General features: G+C 42.6%; 1 protein-coding gene and 1 pseudogene across 2 annotated transcripts in view; both read left to right on the plus strand.

Annotated features, from left to right (window-relative positions):
* The first annotated feature begins 8463 nt into the window (after positions 1-8463).
* LOC110136446 (eukaryotic initiation factor 4A-II pseudogene) lies at positions 8464-9780 on the plus strand (annotated as a pseudogene).
* Positions 9781-18583: 8803 nt separating this feature from the next.
* The window catches only part of PDCD6IP (programmed cell death 6 interacting protein), a 67364-nt gene continuing 62194 nt past the window's right edge, over positions 18584-23753 (plus strand). The window contains exon 1 of one of the 2 annotated variants that reach the window (XM_020908845.2): positions 18584-18924. In XM_020908845.2, coding sequence (XP_020764504.1) covers positions 18716-18924 — 209 coding nt within the window. In that variant the 5' untranslated portion in view covers positions 18584-18715. The remainder of the gene's footprint in view (positions 18925-23753) is intronic. The other variant, XM_020908846.2, reaches the window with a different exon arrangement.

A 23753-nucleotide genomic window follows, 5' to 3' on the forward strand; every position in this document is an offset into this window, starting at 1 on the left:
TTTCCCTTCTTCGATTTTCTTGTCTCTGTTGGTTGCTCTCTAGACGCTCTGTACTACCATTACCCTAGGACTTTCTTCTGTCAGTCTTGGAATTCTCTTTGTTTTTCTTCTGGGTTAGATTCCCTCGGCCCTTGATCTGTATTTCTATATTTAGATTTATTCTCTGTTTAGCGAAGTAGGTCCTCTAGAAGTTTCATCAATTTAAAAGTTACATTGGCAGAACCATGGTGAGGACCACCATTGATCCACCTGTCTCTCCTGTCATTGTGCCAATAGGTCCCTTGTGCTCTTATCTGGACATTGTGGCTTCATCTTCATCATGGAGACTCCTTTCCTTTGCTCTCCTCTGCTGAATCTATTTTCTGTATTCCATGTCTCCCTCTTTCCCAGATTACTCCCTCATTTTAGTGGAGGAAACAAGGTGATTGGTATAGTAGACAGAATAATGCTCCTCCTTCCCAGATGACCATATTCTTATTATATATAAATGGAATGTTACTCAGACATATAAAAGAAAGAAATCTTGCCATTTGTGACAATATGGATGGACCTCGAGGACATTATCCTAAGCGAGGCAACTCAGACTGAAAAGGACAAATACTGCATGGAACCACTTACATGTAGAATCTAATGCTGCTCTTCTCACCATGTCCTTTTGGTACGAGGAGTTTGAAGGTTGAAGAGAAAGGGTCAGCAAATTTCCCCAAAGACTAAGGAGTCTTCTGGGGAGGAAGTTATTGAAATCCTGACACTGATTCTTTGGGAGGATCACTTTTACTGTTTCACCTCCAATGTCCTGAAGCATCGCTGACCTGGGATGGCAGCAAAAGACACCAGGGCCTACTCAGAAGAAATTCACCATGAAGGATGGGGAACCTGGGCCACTCACCTGTGCTTAACGTTGCTGGCTAGGAGGACAGGTGCTAGCTGTCCTTATAAACGTTGCTAGCTCAGCCCTTATAAATTTCCCTGAAGCATCAGAGGTGTGTCCTAGGAAAAAGAGTCCTTTGAGTTTGCAACCTCAAACTATCAGAGCAAGTTAGGTTTTAGTAACTCCATCCTGTGTTATAGCAGATCGTCTGTGTTTCAGTAGTGACACCTTATGGGCAGAGGTAGGAAACTGGGGTCTGTGGGCACTGCGGCAATTTTCTTTTCTTCTGTCCTTTTACAGACTTAAAAAAAAAAAATTATTTTTGGCTTCGCTGAGTCTCTGCTGCTGCGCAGGCTTTTCCCCAGGTGCGGTGTGTGGGCCTCTCTCGATGCTGAGCCCGGGCTCTCGGGTGCCCAGGCTTCCGCACTTGCAGCACGTGGGCTCAGGCGCAGCTCGGCTCCAGAGCACAGGCTCAGCAGTGTGGCGCAGAGGCTTAGCTGCTCCGTGGCATGTGGGATCTTCAATGGCCAGGGGTCAAACCCGTGTCTCCTGCATTGGCAGGCAGATACTTTACCACTGAGCCACCGGGGGAGCCCAATTCTGTCCTTTTCTTATCTCTTACTTTTCAGTGTTTCCAGCCTTATTGAAAAATAATGACAAAATTGTAGTATTTTTAAAGTGTACAGTTTGATACACACATACACTGTGAGAAGTTTTTCACCGTCTAGTTAATGAACAGTCGTCCTTTTTTGCAGGGGGTGGAGGAGGGGTGCGGCGTGAACACCTTAAGTTTTACCCTCTTGACAGATTTCAATCATACAATACCATACAATTAACTATAGTCACCATGCTGCACATGAGACCCTCAGGCCTTACTTTATAACTGAAATTTGCACCCTTTATCAACCTGTTCCTACTATTCCCTTCTCTCTTAGCAACCACCATTCTATTTTATGAGCCCAACTCTTGTTAAATTTTTTAAATTTATATTTCACATAGAAGTGGTACCATGTAGTATTTGTGTTTGTCTGGCTTATTTCACCCTGCTTGGCTATTCAGGGCCTTTTGTGGTTCCAAATTTTAGGATTTTCTATTTCTGTGAAAAATGCCACTGGAATTTTGATAGGAATTGCACTGAATCTATATCTTACTTTAGGCAGCATGGGCATTTAGCAATATTAATTTTCCAACCCATGAACACCAAATAGCTTTCCATTTATTTGTGTCTTCCTAAGCTTCTCTTATCAAGGTTTAGTAGTTTTTAGTGTACAGATTGTTCATCTCGTTCATTAAATTTATCTCCTAAGTGTTTGTCTTTATGATAATCCTAAAATGAGATTCTTAACTCATAGTTCATTGTTAGTGTACAGAAATGCAACTGATTCTTATATAGCTATTTTGTATATTGCAACTTTACTGAATCAACCCATCTTTCATTATTAAAGCCTGTGAGAAGCAAGACGAAACGTTCGGACCCCCTTCCTGAGCCTACCGTGAGAGTGAAAGTGAAAGCCACTCGAGTGTCTGACTCTTTGCGGCCCCATGGACTGTAGACTGCCAGGCTGCTCTGTCCATGCCATTTTCTAGGCAAGAATACTGTGGGTTGCCAGTGGGTTGCCATTTCCTTCTTCAGGGGATCTTCCCAACCCAGGGATCAAACCCAGGTCTCCTGCATTGCAGGAGGATTCTTTACCATCTGTGACACCAGTGCACATAATTACTGTGTACATCTGTTTTATATGTATACTGATAAAGACCACAGTACCAGGCTTCCCTGGTGGCTGATTGGTAAAGAGTCTGCCTGTCAATGCAGGAGACCAGGTTCAATCCCTGGTCTGGGAAGATCCTGAGGAGCAGCTAAGCCTGTGTGCCACATCTACTGAGCCTTTGCTTTAGAGCCTGGGAGTCGAAACTCCTGAGTGCACGGGCTGCAACCGAAGCCCACACGCTCTAGGGCCCACGCTCTGCAACAAGAGAAGCCACCACAATGAGAAGCCCACCACGGCAACTAGAGATAGCCCTTGCTCACTGCAACTCGAGAAAAGCCCATGAAGCAACGAAGGCCCAGCACAGTCAATAAAAAAATACAAGTATCAAAAAAAAAAATCTATAGTACCAGACATGCCCATGCATGAAGTAACCAGGTCCAACCCTGCTTAGCTTCTGAGATCAGGTGCATTCAGGGTGGTGTGGCCAAAGACACACCTGTTTAATTTGAATATTAAAAAGATATACATACCAAATATACAGATACACATACCAAAAGACAAAATGATAATGCAAAACACACAACAAAAAAAATGACTTTCTTAATAATTTCTTTATTCTTAAAATAAAGAATAATTATAAGTCAATAATAAAAAGATGAATAATCTAATAAAAAATGGCCAAAGGATAAAAATCAGTATCTAACTTAGTTTTAATTTTACTTATTAAACATAAAGACTAAAAGTGTAATGAATGAATGCTACTTTTCACTTAACAGGTTAATAAACATTTAAAAGGAGGATAAACCTTAGTGTTAGTGATGGTGTGAAGAAATTCTCATAAACTGCTAGTGGAAATAAACATTAATGTAAAATTTTGGAAGGTAATTTATTAACATATATCCAAATGTAAAATGCACATACCCTGCAATCTAGTAATTCCATTGTTAAGAATTTAGGAATATTTTCCAATTGTTTCTGTTTATACATCATTTTGGATGCATTTCTTTGTTAAGTAACATGAAATTCAGTTTAAAGAATCCTGGGGGTTTACTAGGCTATGAACCTAGATCTCAAGACATAGGGTGGGCTTAGTTCTGGTTTGATTCAGCACCTCAGTGACATCGCTGTTGACTCAGTTTCCCTCTAGCTCTCCTTTCTGACTTCTGGCAGGTCAGTTTCATCTGAAGATGGATCCTCCATCAAGGCCGTAAGAATGGTTGCCAACAGCTTCCAAGGTATAGTGGACATATGCATTCTTATTGGCTGCAAGGCACCTTTGAAACCTTTCCTGGGTTTGGAAGGAATTTCTCCATCTCTTGATTCCTGCTTCACCAATGCAGAATTCAGAAATTCTGTTTCCCAGCCTTTCTTGTAGCTCTGTCAATATATTCAAATGGTTCTTGGTGACATGAAGATGCAAAACCATGCAGAGACTCTTCTGGCAGAGGTGACAGTACTACCTTCAGAGGCAGCAGTGGGGGGGTTGAGGTGGAATCCCTAATGGACCCACATTCTCTACCAGCAGGGCTGTGCACAGTGGGGAAGCAGTAGTGTTTTCTCTGGAGCAATAGGACATATTCTGCCTTCTGTCCTAGGATTCTCTGGCTTTCGCAGAGATTCCATGAAGGTCCTGATATTCTTTAAAAAAAAAATTTTATGTATTTGGCTGCACTGTGTCTTAGCTGCGGCATGTTCAGTCCCAACGAAGGACTGAACCCAGGCCCCCTGCATTGGGAGCTCGGAGTGTTAGCCACTGGATATATCCTTCAATATATGTGGTAGAAAACAATAGAATGGGAAAGACTAGAGATCTCTTCAAGAAAATTAGAGATACCAAGGGAACATTTCATGCAAAGATGGGCTCAATTAAGGACAGAAATGGTATGGACCTAACATAAGTAGAAGATATTAAGAGGTGGCAAGAATACACAGAAGAACTGTACAGAAAAGATCTTCAAGACCCAGATAATCACGATAGTGTGATCACTCACTTAGAGCCATATATCCTAGAATGTGAAGTCAAGTGGGCCTTAGGAAGCATCACTATGAACAAAGCTGGTGGAGGTGATGGAATTCCAGTTGAGCTATTTCAAATCCTAAAAGATGATGCTGCACTCAATATGTCAGCAAATTTAGAAAACTCAGCAGAGGCCACAGGACTGGAAAAGGTCACTTTTCATTCCAATCTCAAAGAAAGGCAATGCCAAAAAATGCTCAAATTACTGCACAATTGTACTCATCTCATACACTAGTAAAGTAATGCTCAAAATTCTCTAAGCTAGGCTTCAGCAATACGTGAACCATGAACTTTCCAAACTTTCTGGTTTTGGAAAAGGTAGAGGAACCAGAGATCAAATTGCCAACATCCGCTGGATCATCAAAAAAGCAAGAGAGTTCCAGAAAAATATCTATTTCAGCTTTATTGACTATGCCAAAGCCTTTGACTGTGTGGATCACAATAAACTGTGGAAAATTCTGAAAGAGATGGGAATAACAGACCACCTGACTTGCCTCTTGAGAAACCTGTATGCAGGTCAGGAAGCAGCAGTTAGAACTGGACATGGAACAAAAGACTGGTTCCAAATAGGAAAAGGAGTCCGTCAAGGCTGTATATTGTCACCCTGCTTATTTAACTTATATGCAGAGTACATCATGAGAAACGCTGGGCTGGAAAAAGCACAAGCTGGAATCAAGATTGCCGGGAGAAATATCAATAACCTCAGATACGCAGATGACACCACCCTTATGGCAGAAAGTGAAGAGGAACTAAAGAGCCTCTTGATGAAAGTGAAAGAGGAAAGTGAAAAAGTTGGCTTAAAGCTCAACATTCAGAAAACTAAGATCATGGCATCTGGTCCCGTCACTCCACGGCAAATAGATGGGGAAACAGTGGCTGACTTTATTTTTTGGCACTGCAAAATCACTGCAGATGGTAACTGTAACCATGAAATTAAAAGATGCTTACTCCTTGGAAGGAAAGTTATGAACAACCTAGACAGCATATTAAAAAGCAGAGACATTACTTTGCCAACAAAGGTCCATCTAGTCAAGGTTATGGTTTTTCCAGTAGTCATGTATGGATGTGAGAGTTGGGACTATAAAGAAAGATGAGCACCAAAGAATTGATGCTTTTGAACTGTGGTGTTGGAGAAGACTCTTGAGAGTCCCTTGGACTGCAAGGAGATCCAGCCAGTCCATCCTAAAGGATCAGTCCTGTGTGTTCATTGGAAGAACTGATGCTGAAGCTGAAACTACAATAGTTTGGCCACCTCATGTGGAGAGCTGACTCATTTGGAAAGACCCTGATGCTGGGAAAGATTGAGGGCAGGAGGAGAAGGGGATGACAGAGGATGAGATGGTTGGATGGCATCACCAGCTCAATGGACATGTGTTTGAGTAAAGTCTAGGAGTTTGTGATGGACAGGGAGGCCCGGCATGCTGCGGTTCATGGGGTTGCAAAGAGTTGGACACAATGAGTGACTGAACTGAACTGAACTGATATCCAGTTTAAAACTAAATATTAAAAAAACTAAGATCACGGCATCCAACTCCATTACTTCATGGCAAATAGAGGGGGAAAAGGTGGAAGCAGTGACAGATTTCCTCTTCTTGGGCTCTAAAATCACTTTGGACGGTGACTGCAGCCATGAAATCAGAAGATGTTTGCTTCTTGGCAGGAAAGTGATGACAAACGTAGACAGGGTGCTGAAACGCAGAGACATTACCCTGCTGACAAAGGTCCGTACTGTCAAGGCTATGGTCCTCCCAGTGGTCATGTAGGGTTGTGAGAGCTGGACTGCAAGGATGTCAGAGTGCCAAAGAATTGATGCCTTCAAACTTTAGTAATGGAGAAGATTCCTGAGAGTTCCTTGCAGAGCAAGGAAATCAAACCAGTCAATCTTAAGGGAAACCAACACTGAATACTCATTGGAAGGACTGATGCTGAAGTTGAAACTTCAGTAGTTTGGTCATCTGATGCTAACAGTTGACTCATTGGAAAAGTCTCTGATGCTGGGAAAGACTGAAGGCAGAAGGAGAAGAGGGTGTCAGAAGATGAGATGGCTGGATTGCATCACCAATGCAATGGACATGAACTTCGGCAAACTTCAAGAGATGAGGAGGGACAGAGAGGCCTGGCGTGCTGCAGTCCATGGGGTCACAAAGAGCCGAACATGACTGGGCGGCGGAACAACAACTACATATCCTTCAATACATTCTTTTCTGCCGAAACTATAGACAGTTGATTTCTGTTGTGCACAAGAACCCTGACGTACAGAAACATGCTCCCTCATCCACATCTAGGGAAAGAACAGTCACTTTCAGAAATCTCTCAAAATAGCCAAGAAATTTCCTTCTCTGAGACCTCTGACAAACCTCTTTATATGTCAGCAGCCAGAATTGGGTCAATTTTTTTTTTCTGAATCACTGGGGCTTGAGGATGGGATTGCGCTAATGAGCTAAGGCCTGAGCCTTATCCGTTAAGGCTTAAGACAAAGGACAAAAGAAAAAAAGGACATAGAGAGAAGTGAGGATACCCAGGTGAGGACCACGATACTTAGAGAAGGGGAATGGGTGAAGGTATATGAAAAGTAGGATGACCGCAAAGTCCACCAGATTACAGTGGTCTCTCAGTATCCATGGAGAATTGGTTCCAGGACCCCCATGTATATAAAAATCCAGAGATGATCAAGTACCTCATCTAAAATGGTATAGATTTACATATATCCTATGCACATCCTACCATATACTTTATTTTTTAAAAATATTATTTAATATTATTTAAAAAATTTAAAATGTACTTATTTGGCATCAGGTCTTATTTGCAGCATGTGGGATCTTCTTTGGGGCATGCGGGATCATTCCAGTTTCGGCATGTGAACTCTTAGTTAATGGCATGTGGACTCTAATTCCCTGCCAGGACTCAAACCTGGACGCTCTGCACTGGAGCACAGTCTTAGCCACTGGGCCACCAGAGAAGTCCCCTCCCATATATTTTAAGTCATCTCTGGATTATTTATAACGCCTAATACAACGTAAACACTATGTAAACAGTGGCCATGGTGGTAAATTCCAGTTTTGCTTTTTGGAACTTTCTGGGGAATTTTTTCCAAATATTTTCAATCTACTATTGGCTGAATCCATAGACGAGGAACGCACACATACAGAGGGTTGACGGCATGACCACACGCTTCTCAAGAGTGACTCTCACCCTGGGTACAACGGACGTTTTGGGCAGGACACCTCTTTGTTGTGTGGGGCTGTCTTGGGTCATTGGAGGTAACATCCCTGGCCTCTACCCACTACTGACAGTAGCACTCCCCTAACCTGAAAGTTGTGACAACCAGAAATGTGTCCAGACATGGCTAAACGTCTCCTGGGGGCAAAGTTACCCGAAGTTGAGAACCACAGGGATAGAGAAAGACCCTGGGAGGGAGTGTGGTGGGTGAGGGCAGGGTGGGGAACTGGGACTATTCAGATCCTACAAAGTACAAGGTAGGGGAATTAACTTGAGGTTACTCTGAGTTGTATATGAGATTCTTTTTGTTTCTATGAAAGGTGCTACAGGGGACTGTTGAATCACCATCTCCCAAAGGCAAATATTACTTTTTATGGAGAATACAGCCTAACCACAAAGTGGAAAACATATACTTTTTCATCTGCCCTATAATATTCAAGGCCACATCTCTTATAATGAGGTTACTTTACATTACATAGTATTACATATTATTCAGAGAGGATTTAACTCACCTACCTTGCTTTCAAATGTATCTTTTCCTTTTAATTCTCTTAGCTACTCAAGCGTTTGACCAAGAGATTGAAATTAGTTCGATACATAGATATTTTGGGCTCCTGATACATAGGTATTAAAAAGCTATACTGGCTTTTCAGTCCGGCACTGAGTGGTTCTTCGGATCATGTCTGGTGGCTCCGCGGATTATAACAGAGAACATGGCGGCCCAGAGGGAATGGACCCCGATGGTGTCATCAAGAGCAACTGGAATGAGATTGTTGATAACTTTGATGATATGAACTTAAAGGAGTCTCTTCTTCGGGGCATCTATGCTTATGGTTTTGAGAAGCCATCAGCTATTCAGCAGAGAGCTATTATTCCATGTATTAAAGGGTATGATGTGATTGCTCAAGCTCAGTCAGGTACTGGCAAGACAGCCACATTTGCTATTTCCATCCTGCAACAGTTGGAGATTGAGTTCAAGGAGACCCAAGCACTAGTATTGGCCCCCACCAGAGAACTGGCTCAACAGATCCAAAAGGTAATTCTGGCACTTGGAGATTATATGGGAGCAACTTGTCATGCCTGCATTGGTGGAACAAATGTTCGAAATGAAATGCAAAAACTGCAGGCTGAAGCACCACATATTGTTGTTGGAATACCAGGGAGAGTGTTTGATATGTTAAACAGAAGATATCTCTCTCCAAAATGGATCAAAATGTTCGTTTTGGATGAAGCAGATGAAATGCTGAGCCGAGGGTTTAAGGATCAAATCTATGAGATTTTCCAAAAATTAAATACTAGTATTCAGGTGGTGTTGCTTTCTGCCACAATGCCAACAGATGTGTTGGAAGTGACCAAAAAATTCATGAGAGATCCAATTCGAATTTTGGTGAAAAAGGAAGAATTGACCCTTGAAGGAATCAAACAGTTTTATATTAATGTTGAAAGAGAGGAATGGAAGTTGGATACACTTTGTGACTTGTACGAGACACTGACAATTACACAGGCTGTCATTTTTCTCAATACAAGGCGCAAGGTGGACTGGCTCACAGAGAAAATGCATGCCAGGGACTTCACAGTTTCTGCCCTGCATGGTGACATGGACCAGAAAGAAAGAGATGTTATTATGAGGGAATTTCGATCAGGGTCAAGCCGTGTTTTGATCACTACTGACTTGTTGGCTCGTGGAATTGATGTGCAACAAGTGTCATTGGTTATAAACTATGATCTACCTACCAATCGTGAAAACTATATTCACAGGAGTCGATAGCAGCAGTTGATGACGAGATGGCACTCAGAAACGGCGTTGACGTAATTTAGGACGTGGAATCATAAGCGAAACAGCACACTGTTTGAATAAAGAGCGAAATTGGCAGAGGGGGTCGATTTGGGAGGAAAGGTGTGGCTATAAACTTTGTTACTGAAGAAGACAAGAGGATTCTTCGTGACATTGAGACTTTCTACAATACTACAGTGGAGGAAATGCCAATGAATGTGGCCGACCTTATTTAATTCCTGGGATGAGATAGTTTTGAATGCAGTGCTCGCTGTTGCTGAATAGGCGATCACAACGTGCATTGTGCTTCTTTCTTTGGGAATATTTGAATCTTGTCTCAATGCTCATAACGGATCAGAAATACAGATTTTGATAGCAAAGCGACATTAGTCGTGAGCTCTTGTGAGGAAAGTCATTGGCTTTATCCTCTTTAGAGTTAGACTGTTGGGGTGGGTATAAAAGATGGGGTCTGTAAAATCTTTCTTTCTTAGAAATTTATTTCCTAGTTCTGTAGAAATGGTTGTATTAGATGTTCTCTATCATTTAATAATATACTTGTGGACTAAAAGATATAAGTGCTGTATAAAATCAGCCAATTATGTTAAACTAGCGTATCTGCCTTTATTGTGTTTGTCATTAGCCTGAATAGAAAGGCCTTTAAAATTGATTTTTTTTTAGCATTTGAATGCATTTTGTTTGGTATTATATTTATTCAATAAAGTATTTAATTAGTGCTAAGTGTGAACTGGACCCTGTTGCTAAGCCCCAGCAAGCAATCATCCTAGGTAGGGTTAAACCCCCAGTAAAATTGCCATATTGCACATGTCTTAATGAAGTTTGAATGTTAAATAAATTGTATATTCACTTTAAAAAAAAAAAAAAGCTATACTGTAGTTTTAGGTACCTTTTTTTTTTCTGGACAATTTTATCCTTTAGCATTATGAAGTGTCCTTAATCATATTTAAATCTGTTTTTTTTTTTGGCTTCAATTATCTGATATCAAGATAAGAACTTCTGCATTCTTATTGTTTCCATGTGGCTGGTGTATCTTTGTCTATCTATCCTTTCTGAACCACTTTACGTGTATTGCTTGTATGTGGCATGTTGGTGTATCAGTTAGCTTTTGCTGCACAACAAACTGCAACGAAACTTGGGGGCTTAAAAGAAGAGTCATTTGTTTAGCTCATGGTTCTGTGGGTTGGGCATTTGCTGTCTAGGCTGGCTCAGCAAAACTGATGGGCTTGGTCATGTAACTAACGTCAGCTGGGGGTTGGCTGGTGGCCAAATGATCTAAAATACCCTAATTTACTACATGGCGCTAATTGTAAAGAACCTGACTGCCAATGCAGGAGATGTAAGAGACTTGGGTAAGATCCCTGGGTTGGGAAGATCCCCTGGAGGAGGAAAGGGCAACCGACTTCAGTACTATTGCCTGGAGAATCCTATGGTTTGACCTCTGGGTCGGGAAGATCCCCTGGAGGGGAAAATGGTAACTCACTTCAGTATTCTTGCCTGGAGAACCCCATGGACAGAGGAGTTTGGCAGGTTACAGTCCATGGGGTAGCAGAGTCAGACACAACTGAACTGACTTAGCACACCACACCTGATGATTAGCACACCACTTGTGAGGGCTAGGGGGATGACTCGGAGAAGGCAATAGCACCCCACTCCAGTACTCTTGCCTGGAAACTCCCATGGACGGAGGAGCCTGGTAGGCTGCAGTCCATGGGGTTGCTAAGAGTCGGACATGACTGAGTCACTTCATTTTCACTTTTTTTTTTCTTTTTTCTTCACTTTTCACTTTCATGCATTGGAGAAGGAAATGGCAACACACTCCAGTATTCTTGCCTGGAGAATCCCAGAGACAGGGGAGCCTGGTGGGCTGCCGTCTATGGGGTTGCACAGAGTCGGACACGGCTGAAGCGACTTAGCAGCAGCAGCAGCAGGGGGATGACTGGGCCATTCTTCCCTAATCCAGCGGCTTAGCTACACACAGGGAGGACACAGTTTCTAGTACGTCAGAAAAGACAAGGTCTGAGGGCGGAAGTATCTGTTGGCATCCCAATTACTAATGCTCTATTGGCTGAAGCAATTTATAACAACCCAGACTTAAGGATAGAGAAGTGAAGTGAAAGTCTCTCAGTCGTGTCCGACTCTTTACAACCCCAGGGACTATACACAGTCCATGGAATTCTCCAGGCCAGAATACGGGAGTGGGCAGCCTTTTCCTTCTCCAGAAGGATGGAGAAGCAGACTCCAGTTCTTGATGAGATGATCTATAACATCACACTGCAAAGTTATAGCCGAAGGGAGAAGTTGTAGCCAGTTTTTACAATCTATCACATATGGGTTTTCCTTTTGATTCAGTCTAAAAGTTTTTTCTTTCAATGTTGATTTAAACCCAATTACATTTATTACATGACTATTAGGTTTGATCTCAATTTGCCCTATCATTCTGTGCTATATTTATTCTGTTGTTATTTTTATTATGTTTCTGCTTGTGTGGTCGGTTTGCTCTTTTAAGTTACTAATTTTTTTGGCTTTAGGGGAAAACAAAATATATATACATACATATATATATACATATATATATATTTGGTCATGCCATGGGGCTTGTGGGATCTTAGTTCCCTGACCAGGGATTGAACTCATGCCCCATGAAGTGGAAGTGACAAATCTTTACCTCCAGATTGCCAGGGAAGTTCCCTCCATCCTTAATGTTACTCATTTCAGCAAGCCTATTTGAACATTTCTACTCCATGCCTCCTTCCCTTTAAGTCACCTCCTGTGACCCCATGCAACACTTTTAAGTTTACCCTGAGAGTGCTGAGTAAGGAAGTGAGGACACCTCCTTTGCCTTCTGTCCTTCACTTTCTTAGACCCTTCCTCTCAGCAACAAAAAGGGCTTTCTCTTTCTTGCATTGCATGGACTTTGCTTACATCAAATCCTTGTCTTGTCTACTCTCTCATTTAGTATAAAAACTCTTTCTTATGTCTTCTGGGCTTGGCTTTTACAAGCTTCTTTTCTCCTCCACAAGGCTTCCACTTCTTCCAAAAACCACAAGCACTTACTTCCAGGCTGTTGTTTCAACATGGACTTGAAAGACTCTATTTTGAAACTCAAAGCTTTTTTCACCAGGATTCTGTGTATCCAAAGAGGATGCTTTCCATTAGTTCAGCAGTAGGGATAATGACGGGCCAGACCAGAACCAGGGATTATCAGGGAGGAAAAATTTATTGATTTAATATTCCCCAAAATGTTACACTGTGGATACACTGTAAGAAATTTTATGGAGTTTCATTACACAGAGGGCTTTCCAGGTGACACTAGTGGTAAAGAACCTGCCTGCCAATGCAGGCAACATTAGAGACAACGGGTTCGATCCCTGGGTTGGGAAGATCCCCTGGATGAGGGCATGGCAACCCACTCTAGTATTCTTGCCTGGAGAATCCCATGGACAGAGGAGCCTGGCGGGCTACAGTCCAGTGGGTGGCCAAGAGTCGGACATGACTGAAGTGACCTAGCATTACACAGATGGAAAATCAATGTTATCATCAGTGAGTCTGGAAGCAGTGAAACATCTTTGGAAAGCATCACCAGGGCTCCCTAACATTCTCTGGGCCCTCATGGGCATACAAAAGACCATCGCTCCTGGTGCGATGGAGTCATGTGAGGAGTTCTAGCCAATGAAAGGTAATGGAAGTGAAAGGGCTGAGGCAGTGAACAGCTGCTGATGTGACAGGTTCCCTCTGCCCTTTTGAAACTGGAGTTTCATGATGAGATGGATGAGCTGAAGGATCAAACTAGTCTGAACTATAGAGACACTGCTTAGAGGACAACTATCTGCCCTGGAGAGTTGCTGGTCCCACAGAAGACTCCACATGAGCAAGGAACAAATGCTTATTATGTTAAGATGCTGAGAGTTTTGAAATTGCTTATTATTAGACCCTGAGCTGGCTTATCCTTATATACCCTCCTTCTTTGGCCACTGGCCTAAGGCCTAATAAATGAGGGTACAAGCTATTGAGGGGAAAGTGTGTACGTGTGTGTGTGTGTGTTTAATATGGGCCATTTTCTAAGTCTTCATTGAATTTGTTAAAATACTGTTTCTGTTTTATGTTCTGGTTCTTTGGCCAAGAGGCATGTGAGAATCTTAGTTCCCAGATCAGGGATCAAACTTGAACCCCTTGCATTGGAAGATGAAGTCCCAAACACTGAAGGGAGGTCCATGGAAAGTGTGTTATTTTGATAGTTGACTTTTTCTTTCTTTTTTGCAAGCAGTGAAACTCATTCACTCATTCAAAAATATTCACTGAGTTGCCTACGAAGTGCTAAGAGCTGGAGATTAATAGTACACAAACAAACACAAAAATTTTTTGCCCTTAAAGAGCTTATATAATAGTCAGAAAAAATTAAATCAAGGAACAAAATATTTGCTATGAGGTAAGTGTTATGAAGCAAATAAACAATGGCTGAGTTGGACCTTAACAAGAGGTGGGGGTTCTACTTTAGATGGTGTGCTGGAGAGGAGACATTTCTTCCAGCATATGAAGAAAGGGGTCAAGTGTTCCAGGTCATATGAGGAAAGAACGATCTTAGAGTTTGAGGAACTAAGACCGATGTGACTAGGAAGGAATAAATGAGGAACAAGAAGCAAACATGAAGTTGGAGAGATATACGGAGATAGATCAGGTTCTGTCAGATAAGATCATCTTAATCTCCCGGGGATCAATGCCACACTTAACCGCACCAATGTTCATTTCCTTTTTCCCTCCATCTGCCTCAACGAAGGACACATCCCTCATCTTTCTGACAGTTAATCCGTCTTCTTAGACCATCCCTGCTCTGGTCACACTTTCCTCTCCTCTTTTCAGGCACTTGGCTCCTTTGGTTATCCTCAGCTCTTCTGAATCTTCATCCTCTTCCCAGTGCATCAGTCCTGTCAGCCAGCGTACAAAATTCTCTATTTCTGTCTTAAGAAAAACATAATCTGGTATTATATTTCCTGAAAGCTTCTGATCTATTTTGATTTCTTTTGTGTTCCTTCCTGGGCTTGCCTGGTGGCTCAGACAGTAAAGAATCCACCTGCAATGCAGGATACCTGGGTTCAATCCCTGGGTTGGGGAGATCCCCTGGAGGAGGGCATAGCAACCCACTCCAGTGTTCTTGGCTGGAGAATTCCCATGACACAGGAGCGTATAAAGCTACAGTCCATGGGTTCTCAAAGAGTCGGACACGACTGAGCGACTAAGCACATCCCAGCATAGCTTCCGATCAATTTCGATTTCTTTGTGTTCCTTTCTAGTCTCAGAGGTTTATAATTAATTTGTATGCTCGCTGTTGATTCCCAAATAAGACCTCTTCTTGGAGCTTGAATCTCATATACCCAATTGTCAGTTTAGGGACTCCATTTGAAGGCTTGGTATAAACACTTCCCATCTTCTGAGCCCATCGGTGGATTATCCATCAGTTTTTCGTTTGTTTTTCTTTTTGGTCATGTCATGCGGCTTCTGGGATCTTCCTTCTCCAACCAGGGAATGAACCCAGGACCTAGGCAGTAAGAGCAGGGTCCTAACCAAGGGACTGCCAAGAAATTTCTCATTTGTTTTTTGTTTTTTAATATATCAGGCAATGATCCCACTGACAGCTCAGAGGTTCAGGCCCCAAATCTGGGAGCCTGGCTCGCTGCTGCTAATGCCAGTTTTCATGATCTCTTGCCTGAATTTCTGAAATGGTCTTATGGTTTGGCTCCCTGCTTCTACCGTGCCTTCCTCTAATGCATTCTCTACATGGCTATTTTATTTTAACCTGGAACATTTTAACTGAAATAAACTTTAAAAAATTAAAGAAACTGTGGCCAAATTTCCATAACAAAAGCAGTATATATGCTGTAAAACTTACACAAAAAGGGACTTCCCTGGTGGTACAGTGACTGGAAGGAAAATTTCCTTGGAAGGAAAGTTATGGCCAACCTAGACAGCATATTAAAAAGCAGAGACATTACTTTGTCAACAAAGGTCCGTCTAGTCAAGGCTATGGTTTTTCCAGTAGTCATGTATGGATGTGAGAGTTGGACTATAAAGAAAGCTGAGCGCCGAAGAATTGATGCTTTTGAACTGTGGTGTTGGAGAAGACTCTTGAGAGTCCCTTGGACTGCAAGGAGATCCAAGCAGTCCATCCTAAAGGAGATCAGTCCTGGGTGTTCATTGGAAGGACTGATGTTGATGCTGAAACTCCAACACTTTGGCCACATGATGCGGAGAGCTGACTCATTTGAAAAGACCTGATGCTGGCAAAGATTGAGGGCAGGAGGAGAAGGGGATGACAGAGGATGAAATGGTCGGAAACCATCACCGACTCAATGGACATGAGTTTGGGTAAACTCTGGGAGTTGGTGATGGACAGGGAGGCCTGGAGTGCCGTGGCTCATGGGGTCGCAAAGAGTCGGACACGACTGAGTGACTGAACTGAACTGAACTGAACAGTGACTGGAACTCTGTGCTTCCAGCGCATGGCACCCAGGTTTGATCCCTGGTCAGGGAACTAGATCCCACATGTCACAACTAAAACTATGCATGCCACAACTAAGGATCCCAAAACTAAGATGCAGCACAGTCATATAAATCAATGAATTTAAAAATATTACACAAAAAGAAAGGCAAAAATAAAGGAAATAAAAAATAAACAAAAATATATATACATTTTCACTTCCAAAGAGTACAGCTGCTAATGAAATCGTGTACAAGCCCCTGCATCATTTTCTTTTGAAGTAAAAGGCTGACTCAAGAGTTAATGATTGGGAAATGTGAAGATGTAGAAACAAAGAACAGCTACTGGGCTGGGGAACTGGTAACAATTTAGACTATAATTCAGCCACATGGCAGAATCACTCAACTCACAGTTTCCTGAAAGATATAGATAAAGGCCTGACACATATTCCTAAATTTTGTAACAGGAAGCCGACCCCCTCCAGATGGAAACTGCTGACCATAAGAACAGGGGCTCTAGACTGAACTGATGATGCTTGAAATTTCACCTTGACGTCAACTAGTCCAAGAACTGTCCATGAACTGAGCACACCCTGCTCCCTGACTAGTATAAAACTCCTCACTACCCCCTCACAGTGGGTCACACAGTCTTGATGGCAGAAACCCGCTGTGGCTCCCTTTGCCAGGCAAAGCAATAAAAGCTACTCTTTCTACCTCACCCAAAACTCTTCCCCCCTCTCTGTGAAGAGATGGGCCAAGTTTTGGCAACACTAACAACTTAGGTGAAATCCTTCTTGGTCTGTTCTCACACTCGGTAAATATACATATGTGCATTTTGTAATCAAAATGAGATACTGTAACATACATATTGTTTTGTGACTTGCCTTTCAGTTAACGAACTCCACCTTTCCATGGCGCTTTGGTTCCATTTCACATTCAGCCCATCTATATTCAAATTTCTTCAGTTGTCCTGAGAAGGCATTTCAAAGGTAGTCTGTTCAAATTGGGATTCAATCCAGACTCCATGTCCCTCAAATTTCTTTTTATAGAGCAGGAGCTTTTCCCCCTCAACTCTAAATTTTTAAAGAGATGGGACCAGTTTTTCTGCACAGTGTTCCACCGTCCGGATTTGCTTGGTTACTTTGTATGGTATCATTTAATTTGCTCTTTTATGCCCTGCATTTCTCATAAATTGTGTTAGATGCAAACAACTGACAAGAGTCAAGTTAAACATTTTTGACTGGACTAGATAACAGATGATGATATTGTAGACTTCATATGACACCAAGGTTGATGCACAGGGTGGTCTTTTAAACATTAAGGGTATCATGTCACCATTGCTTAAATGCTATTTATAGCTTCTTTTCTATTTATGCTACATTACCAACTCTTCAACTTGGCTTACAGTGTTCTGAAAGATTTGATGCCTTACTCTTCCAATTTAATTTCATCCAATCTCTACTTGCTTTTTAAAATTTTTGCCAGGCTGCTTCCACTCCCTGAACATGGGAAGTGAAAGTGCTTGCCTTCTAGGGCCTTTGCCCCTTGGTCTGGGAGACTCTCCCCAGCCACTGCTTTCTCTTCTTCTCTTCCTTTCTCTTAAGGTCAAGCATCTTATCAAACTACAGGCCTTTTATTTTATTTTTTTTTAATGTACTTTATGTAACTATTAGTAACTTTTTTTGCCACTTGGCTTGGCATCTTCCATCCAACCTGAGCCCTCTGCAGTGGAAGCATGCAGTCTTAACCACTGGCCCACCAGGCAAGTCCCTCAAACTGCAGGTCTTTTAAAGTTCACTTCCTTGTAAAGTAATTAGCCTCCAACTAATAAAAAAAAAAAAAAAAGAAAGAAAAAAAAATAAACACAAGGGGAATAGGATAAAAAAAAAGTTCACTTCCTCCGAAAAGCTGTCTCTATTTAATAATTGTAATTATTTAAACTAGCTTCGTTGGAGGGACCCTCATACCCTACATCCCAAGCACCCTGCTTTTTGTACCAAGATATGTTTCGCATTGGCAGGTGATTCTTTGCCACTAGCGCCACCTGGGAAGACCCCCAAGATACTCTTTTTGGTCCACCTTAGCATCTGTGTCCATACCTGACAGTAAGCTGCACAAGAGCAAGGGCCTGGTGTGTTCGACTCACTGTGAACACAGCATGTGTGCACAGCACCCCGCCGAATCAATCACCATAGGTCACAATAACCCTGAAGCAGCCAAGTCTTGGGCAGGAGGCCGCTAACTCGCGCCAGTGCCAGTGACAGGAGTACTTCCCTGGGACATTGTTCAAGGGCAGGAAGTTATTTTTACGCAAGTGCTCAGCCCAACTGCCGAAGCAGTAGAAGGAAAGAGAAAATTCCACAGAGTGGAGCTGGCTAGCACCTCAAGGTTTAGCCCAGGATGAATGGGGCCCAGGTGAGCAGCGCCGGCTCCTCGACTCCCTCACGTGACCCCGGGCGGCGCGCCGAGTGCGCCTGCGCCGGAGCTCCCGGAAGTGGCCGGACCCGAAGCGCAAGCGGAGCGCACGTCCGTCAGCCCCTCAGTCCGCCCGTCCGCCGGCTCGGTACTCCGCGCGCCTCGGCCCTCGTCGCCGTCCCGTGGTGTCTTTGGCCCGAAGGGCGGCCGAGGCGCTCGCCATGGCGGCGTTCATCTCAGTACAGCTGAAAAAGACCTCAGAGGTGGACCTGGCCAAGCCGCTGGTGAAGTTCATCCAGCAGACGTACCCGAGCGGCGGGGAGGAGCAGGCCCAGTACTGCCGCGCGGCGGAGGAGCTCAGCAAGCTGCGGCGCGCCGCGCTCGGCCGCCCGCTGGACAAGCACGAGGGCGCGCTCGAGACGCTGCTGAGGTGGGCCTGGGGCCGGGTGGGGGAGGCTGGCGGCGGCCTGCCGCTTGCCTTGCTTCCTTCGCCCTTCCTGACTCCTTCACACCCACGGCCGGGCCGGCCGCCCCACCCCGGCTTGGCCCAGCGCGTAGGTGTGGCCTGCATTCCTTCCTGCTGCAGGCCCCGGTGACCCTACCCGCTTCCCCTGGCTGCCCGCCGCCGTCCTCCGGGGCCCGGTCGACCGGCCACCTGGTAGGAACGGCCCACCACGTATTCGATCTCTTACCTCATTTACCCAGAACTAGTTTTCTTCACTTTTTTTTTTTTTTTTGAGAGGGGGGGCAGTCTGTGAGACTCCTCCCTTCTTCAATTTTTGCATCACCGCAAAACTTTGTTGGCCAGGTTGGGATTTCATAGTAGTAATTGCTTGAGGGAAGTGGCAGAATTGGGGTCCTGGAACTCATGTTTAGTACTTACTCCATACGGTCCACTTTGAAATGAGCCGTCTTCCTAAGTTCATCGCAACCTAACGACAGACAGGTGGAGAATTCCATTGGTTTAGGAGCTGCCATTATTTAAAATTAAACTTGAGTGACAGAATGTTCCAGATAGGTTGCTTTTAATCAGTTTGTTTACAAACAGGTATGTACATAATGGAGTAAATTTGTTGTCTTAGTAAATGTTTATTGAACTCAGGATGTATTTAATGAGAGTTTCTTCTGTAGTACTTTCCAGTTAGGATGGCAGGACATTTTTATAGCACTCTATAGTTAAAACTTCTTTCGCCCACCTTTTTAATCACATTTCCTGTGTCTAACGTAGTCTCGTTTCATAGGAAAAACAGTTATATTAGGACACAAGTAGGAGCTGCTCAGGTTAAACTCAGTAACTGAAAAGGCAATGAATATTGCTTCTTTAGCGTTAGGCATTTCTGGAGATGATTCTGCCTCCAGGATGTTTCCATTGTAGGAGAGCTTTGTTCCTGTAATCGGGAGAGGTGGCCACTGGCTCTCCTGTAATTACAGTGGTCTTAACAGTCAGGATCTTAACACAAGAGTGCTTTTCTCCTGCGCCCTGGCAAAAGTCCATGGAAGCCTCTGATTGGATTGGCCTGTGCCCATGTGCAGTGGTGAGAAATGGCCTAATTGCCCTCCTCTGAGTCACTCTGCTGGTTTAACTTTCCCGTGCAGCATGGATTAAAGTAGTATTAGTATGGAATCAGTTTTCCAGAAGGAGGGTGCTGAATAGATCACTTAGATTACGACCCCTTGGTGTAAATTTTAAAAATACGACTTGGGTTTCGAAGATCATTAGGTGGATACTTACTTTAAGCTTTTTAAAAAGTTAACCTATGAATACTTAGACATTCTTTAGAATTAACGTACTTAAAATTATTTCCAAAGCAGTTCTTACGTAGACCTGAGTAGCGTTCAGTGAGGATTTTTCACTAGTAGTATTAAAAAAGCATGGGTTATGGTATAATGAAAACAAGAGTACATTAGGTTTGGTCTCAACACTTAAGGAGCAGTGGAGGCTTGAGACTTGGAAGAATAATGAATATCGGTAATGTGAGTAGTGTTAGTATTAAAAAAGTTTAAAACATTTTTCATTTGTTCATTATTTTAGTAGTTTCCCAGGCTTAAATGTGAGAAGTGTTCCTAGGTTTTAGGGCTCTTTGAGAGATAGTTTCTTTGAAACGGTTTCTTTAGGCATCTCTGCATTATCCTCACATTAGCAGATTCTTGCCTTTGAAGTTAGGGTAAGCTGATAGTAGTACAGTGTATTACATTTTATAATGGAGGTGTGTACAAAAGTATCTTTGGTATGCCTCCTGTTAATGGGGGGTTCATTCAATTACGCAGAATATTTTACTTTTAATAGTTATATTTCTGTAATTGTATAAACTGAACATGAATTTACATATTTTAACTTAATAAACTTTTTGAAAAAGAAGATTTAAATTAATTCCTAAAGAATAGAAACTAGCTTGGTAAGTACTGGCACACAGCTCTACATATGTAGGTCCAGTGATGGACTTGCTTTTTTGTTTTTAGACGAACTCTTAAAATTTCCTAAAATACACGTTTATGGGTTGTAATATTAAAAGTGAATGTTATCCTTTGTAAAGTGACTTTAAGTACAAATTGGTTAGGAGAGCCTCAGTAAGTATTGAATCTTACACTAGGTGATCAGATGGGATGGTTTTTTGGGCAGGGAAGCTCCAGATAACCAGCTTATACCAGTCTTTTGTGGTGATTAATTTCTTTGTAGAGAAAGCTTACAGTCTCCTTCCATGAAAAAGCCTGGTTGTCAGCTTTCTGAAATTTGATTGAAAAAATGGAGGGTGGGCAGCATTCATGTATGGAGTTTTCTGTATCAGCCTATTGTAGCTTTAATAGCATCTGTGTTGCTGTATGAGGGTTGAATTCAGCTGTATGTGGGAGATCTCAGATTATCAGTGAGTTAAGTTATGATTTTAGTCTTCTGTAAAAAGTTGGTAGAGGGGTAGTTTAGATAGCTTAGGGATGGTATGGGCTTCCCGGGTAGCTCAGCAATGCAGGAGACCCCGGTTTGATTCCTGGGTCGGGAAGATCCCCTGGAGAAGGGATCGGCTGCCCACTCCAGTATTCATGGGCTCCCCTGGTGGCTCAGACAGTACAGAATCCGCCTGCAGTGCAGGAGGCTTGGTTTTGATTCCTGGGTTGGGAAGATCCCGCGGAGGAGGGCATGGCAGCCTACTCCAGTATTCTTGTGTGGAGAATCCCCTGGCAGGCTACAGTCCATGGGGTCACAAAGAGTCGGACACAACTGAACGACTAAGTATAGCACAGCAAAGGGATGGCGCTGTGAAATTCATCAGGCTCAGGCTCCTTTCAGCTATCTTTTCTGTAAAAGCTAGAGTCCTCGTTCCCAGGGTCCAGATAGCAGTTAAACTCAACTTTTAGACAGAATGGATGGAGGGAGAGGAGAGGTAGAAGGCTCAGCCTTTAGGATGTTACCTGAAAACAGCCCCACAACACCCTGCTCATGTTATTAGCCATTATGTATGTCCACATCTCAGAAGGGTAGGAGAGGTAAAGGAATTTTTATTAAGGGCATGCATATACCCAGCTAAAATGCGTGATTTCCTTAGGAGGGAGAGGTCATGATGTGGGTGATCAGCACCGTCAGTAGGCTTAGCTGGTAAAGACTCTGCCTGCAACATGGGAGACCTGGGTTCAGTCTGTGGTCAGGAAGATCCCCTGGAGAAGGGAATGGCAACCCACTCCAGTATTTTTGCCTGGAGAATCCCATAGGCAGAGAATCTCAGAGTTAGACATTTCTGAGAAACTAACTCTTTGACTTCACTTTCAATAGGCTCTCAGTTCCCTTTGTCCCCACTCAGCTGTGCTCATTGCCCACCTGAGCTGTGCTTGCTGTCCTGAACATTTTCCTGAGGGTGAGCCTGTCCTCATAGTGGAGGATCTGGGAGCCCCAAAATTTCTTCCAAAGATCTTCAAATGACCAGGAATGGAACCCACATCCCCTGCAGTGGAGGCAAAGTCTTAACCACTGGACCACCAGGGAAGTCCCCTCAAGTTTCCTGTCTGGCTTCTTTGCGCAGTTTGCCTGCTTTCTCTCTAGTCAGTTAGATTTTCACCTTTTTCTGCTTTATTTATTCACTTTTCTTTCACCTTTTAGAAACTTTCATTGGAACTTCTTGTATGCTGTTGTGCTCTTTCCCATTCTTTTTGTCCTAGGGCAGTTATATCTTTTTAATTTTTATTGTCTTTCCAGTGGAAGTTTGAGAGAGGAAACAGAGAAGAAGGTTTATTCAGATCTCTTTGTTTAACAAATAGGGTATTTGCATTTTCAGCTTTCTTCTGTTTTTATATTAGTTTGCATTCTCTTTGGCAAGTAATTTTTTTTCCTCCACATCCTCATACTCACTGATTAATAATTTCAATAAGTTCCTTTTTGCCGAATTGATGGGTGCGAGATGGTACCCAGTTTTAGGTTGCATTGCCTTGATATCTCTGAGGTCCAGCATTTTTTGTTTGCTGGCTGGCCACTTTCTTTTTCTGTAAATTGCATGGCCTTTTTTTTTTTTTTTGCCTCTTTTCTACATTGTGTTTTCCTTACTGATTTTTAAGAGTTCTGTACCTTTTCTGGCAATTTATCCTTTTTTCTGTTATTTATAGTACAAATATCATCTTTAAATCTGTTTTTTGTCTCTTATGTTTATGGTATATTTTGTCACACAAAACTCCTTGCAATTTTTTTTTTTTTGGCTTTGCCTCCTGTCACGTGGGATCTTAGTTCCCCATATTGGGATCAACCCTCACCCACTGCAGTGGAAGCTCAAGAGTTTTTAACGAGTAACGAAATCTCGGAAAGTGTTTTATTCTCAAAATCTGTTGTTACAATTTTTTTCTTATTTCTGATGTTGCATATGATTACGCCCAACCCCCCAACCAGATCTCTTGAAAGTTCAGAGCCATCTTTTTTTTTTAAAAAACCAAGTCTGCTTAATTTTTTGGTTTTCTGCTGTCATTCACTTGTTTCTTTTTCCTCTTTTTGTACAGAATGATTAGCTTCTCATCTTTTTTTGTTTTTCTAATACATTTATTTTAGGACTATGTTTTCTCTGAATTTGCTTTCAGTTGCATCCAACTGGTTTTGGTATTTGGTATGTAGTATTCTTGTTGAGATTTTAAAAATAATTTGTGATTTTAGTTTTCTTTAACATGAGTCTTTAATATAGATTTTGTAAAATTTCTAAATTTGTATGTCACTTTTTTGTTGGTGAATATTTAGTTTGCTGCCTTATGGTACTGTCTTTTTCTTTGTAAAATAAAGTTGATGGAACTAGT

Source organism: Odocoileus virginianus, chromosome 26 (genome assembly GCF_023699985.2).
Source record: "Odocoileus virginianus isolate 20LAN1187 ecotype Illinois chromosome 26, Ovbor_1.2, whole genome shotgun sequence".
NCBI classification, from domain to species: Eukaryota; Metazoa; Chordata; class Mammalia; order Artiodactyla; family Cervidae; genus Odocoileus; species Odocoileus virginianus.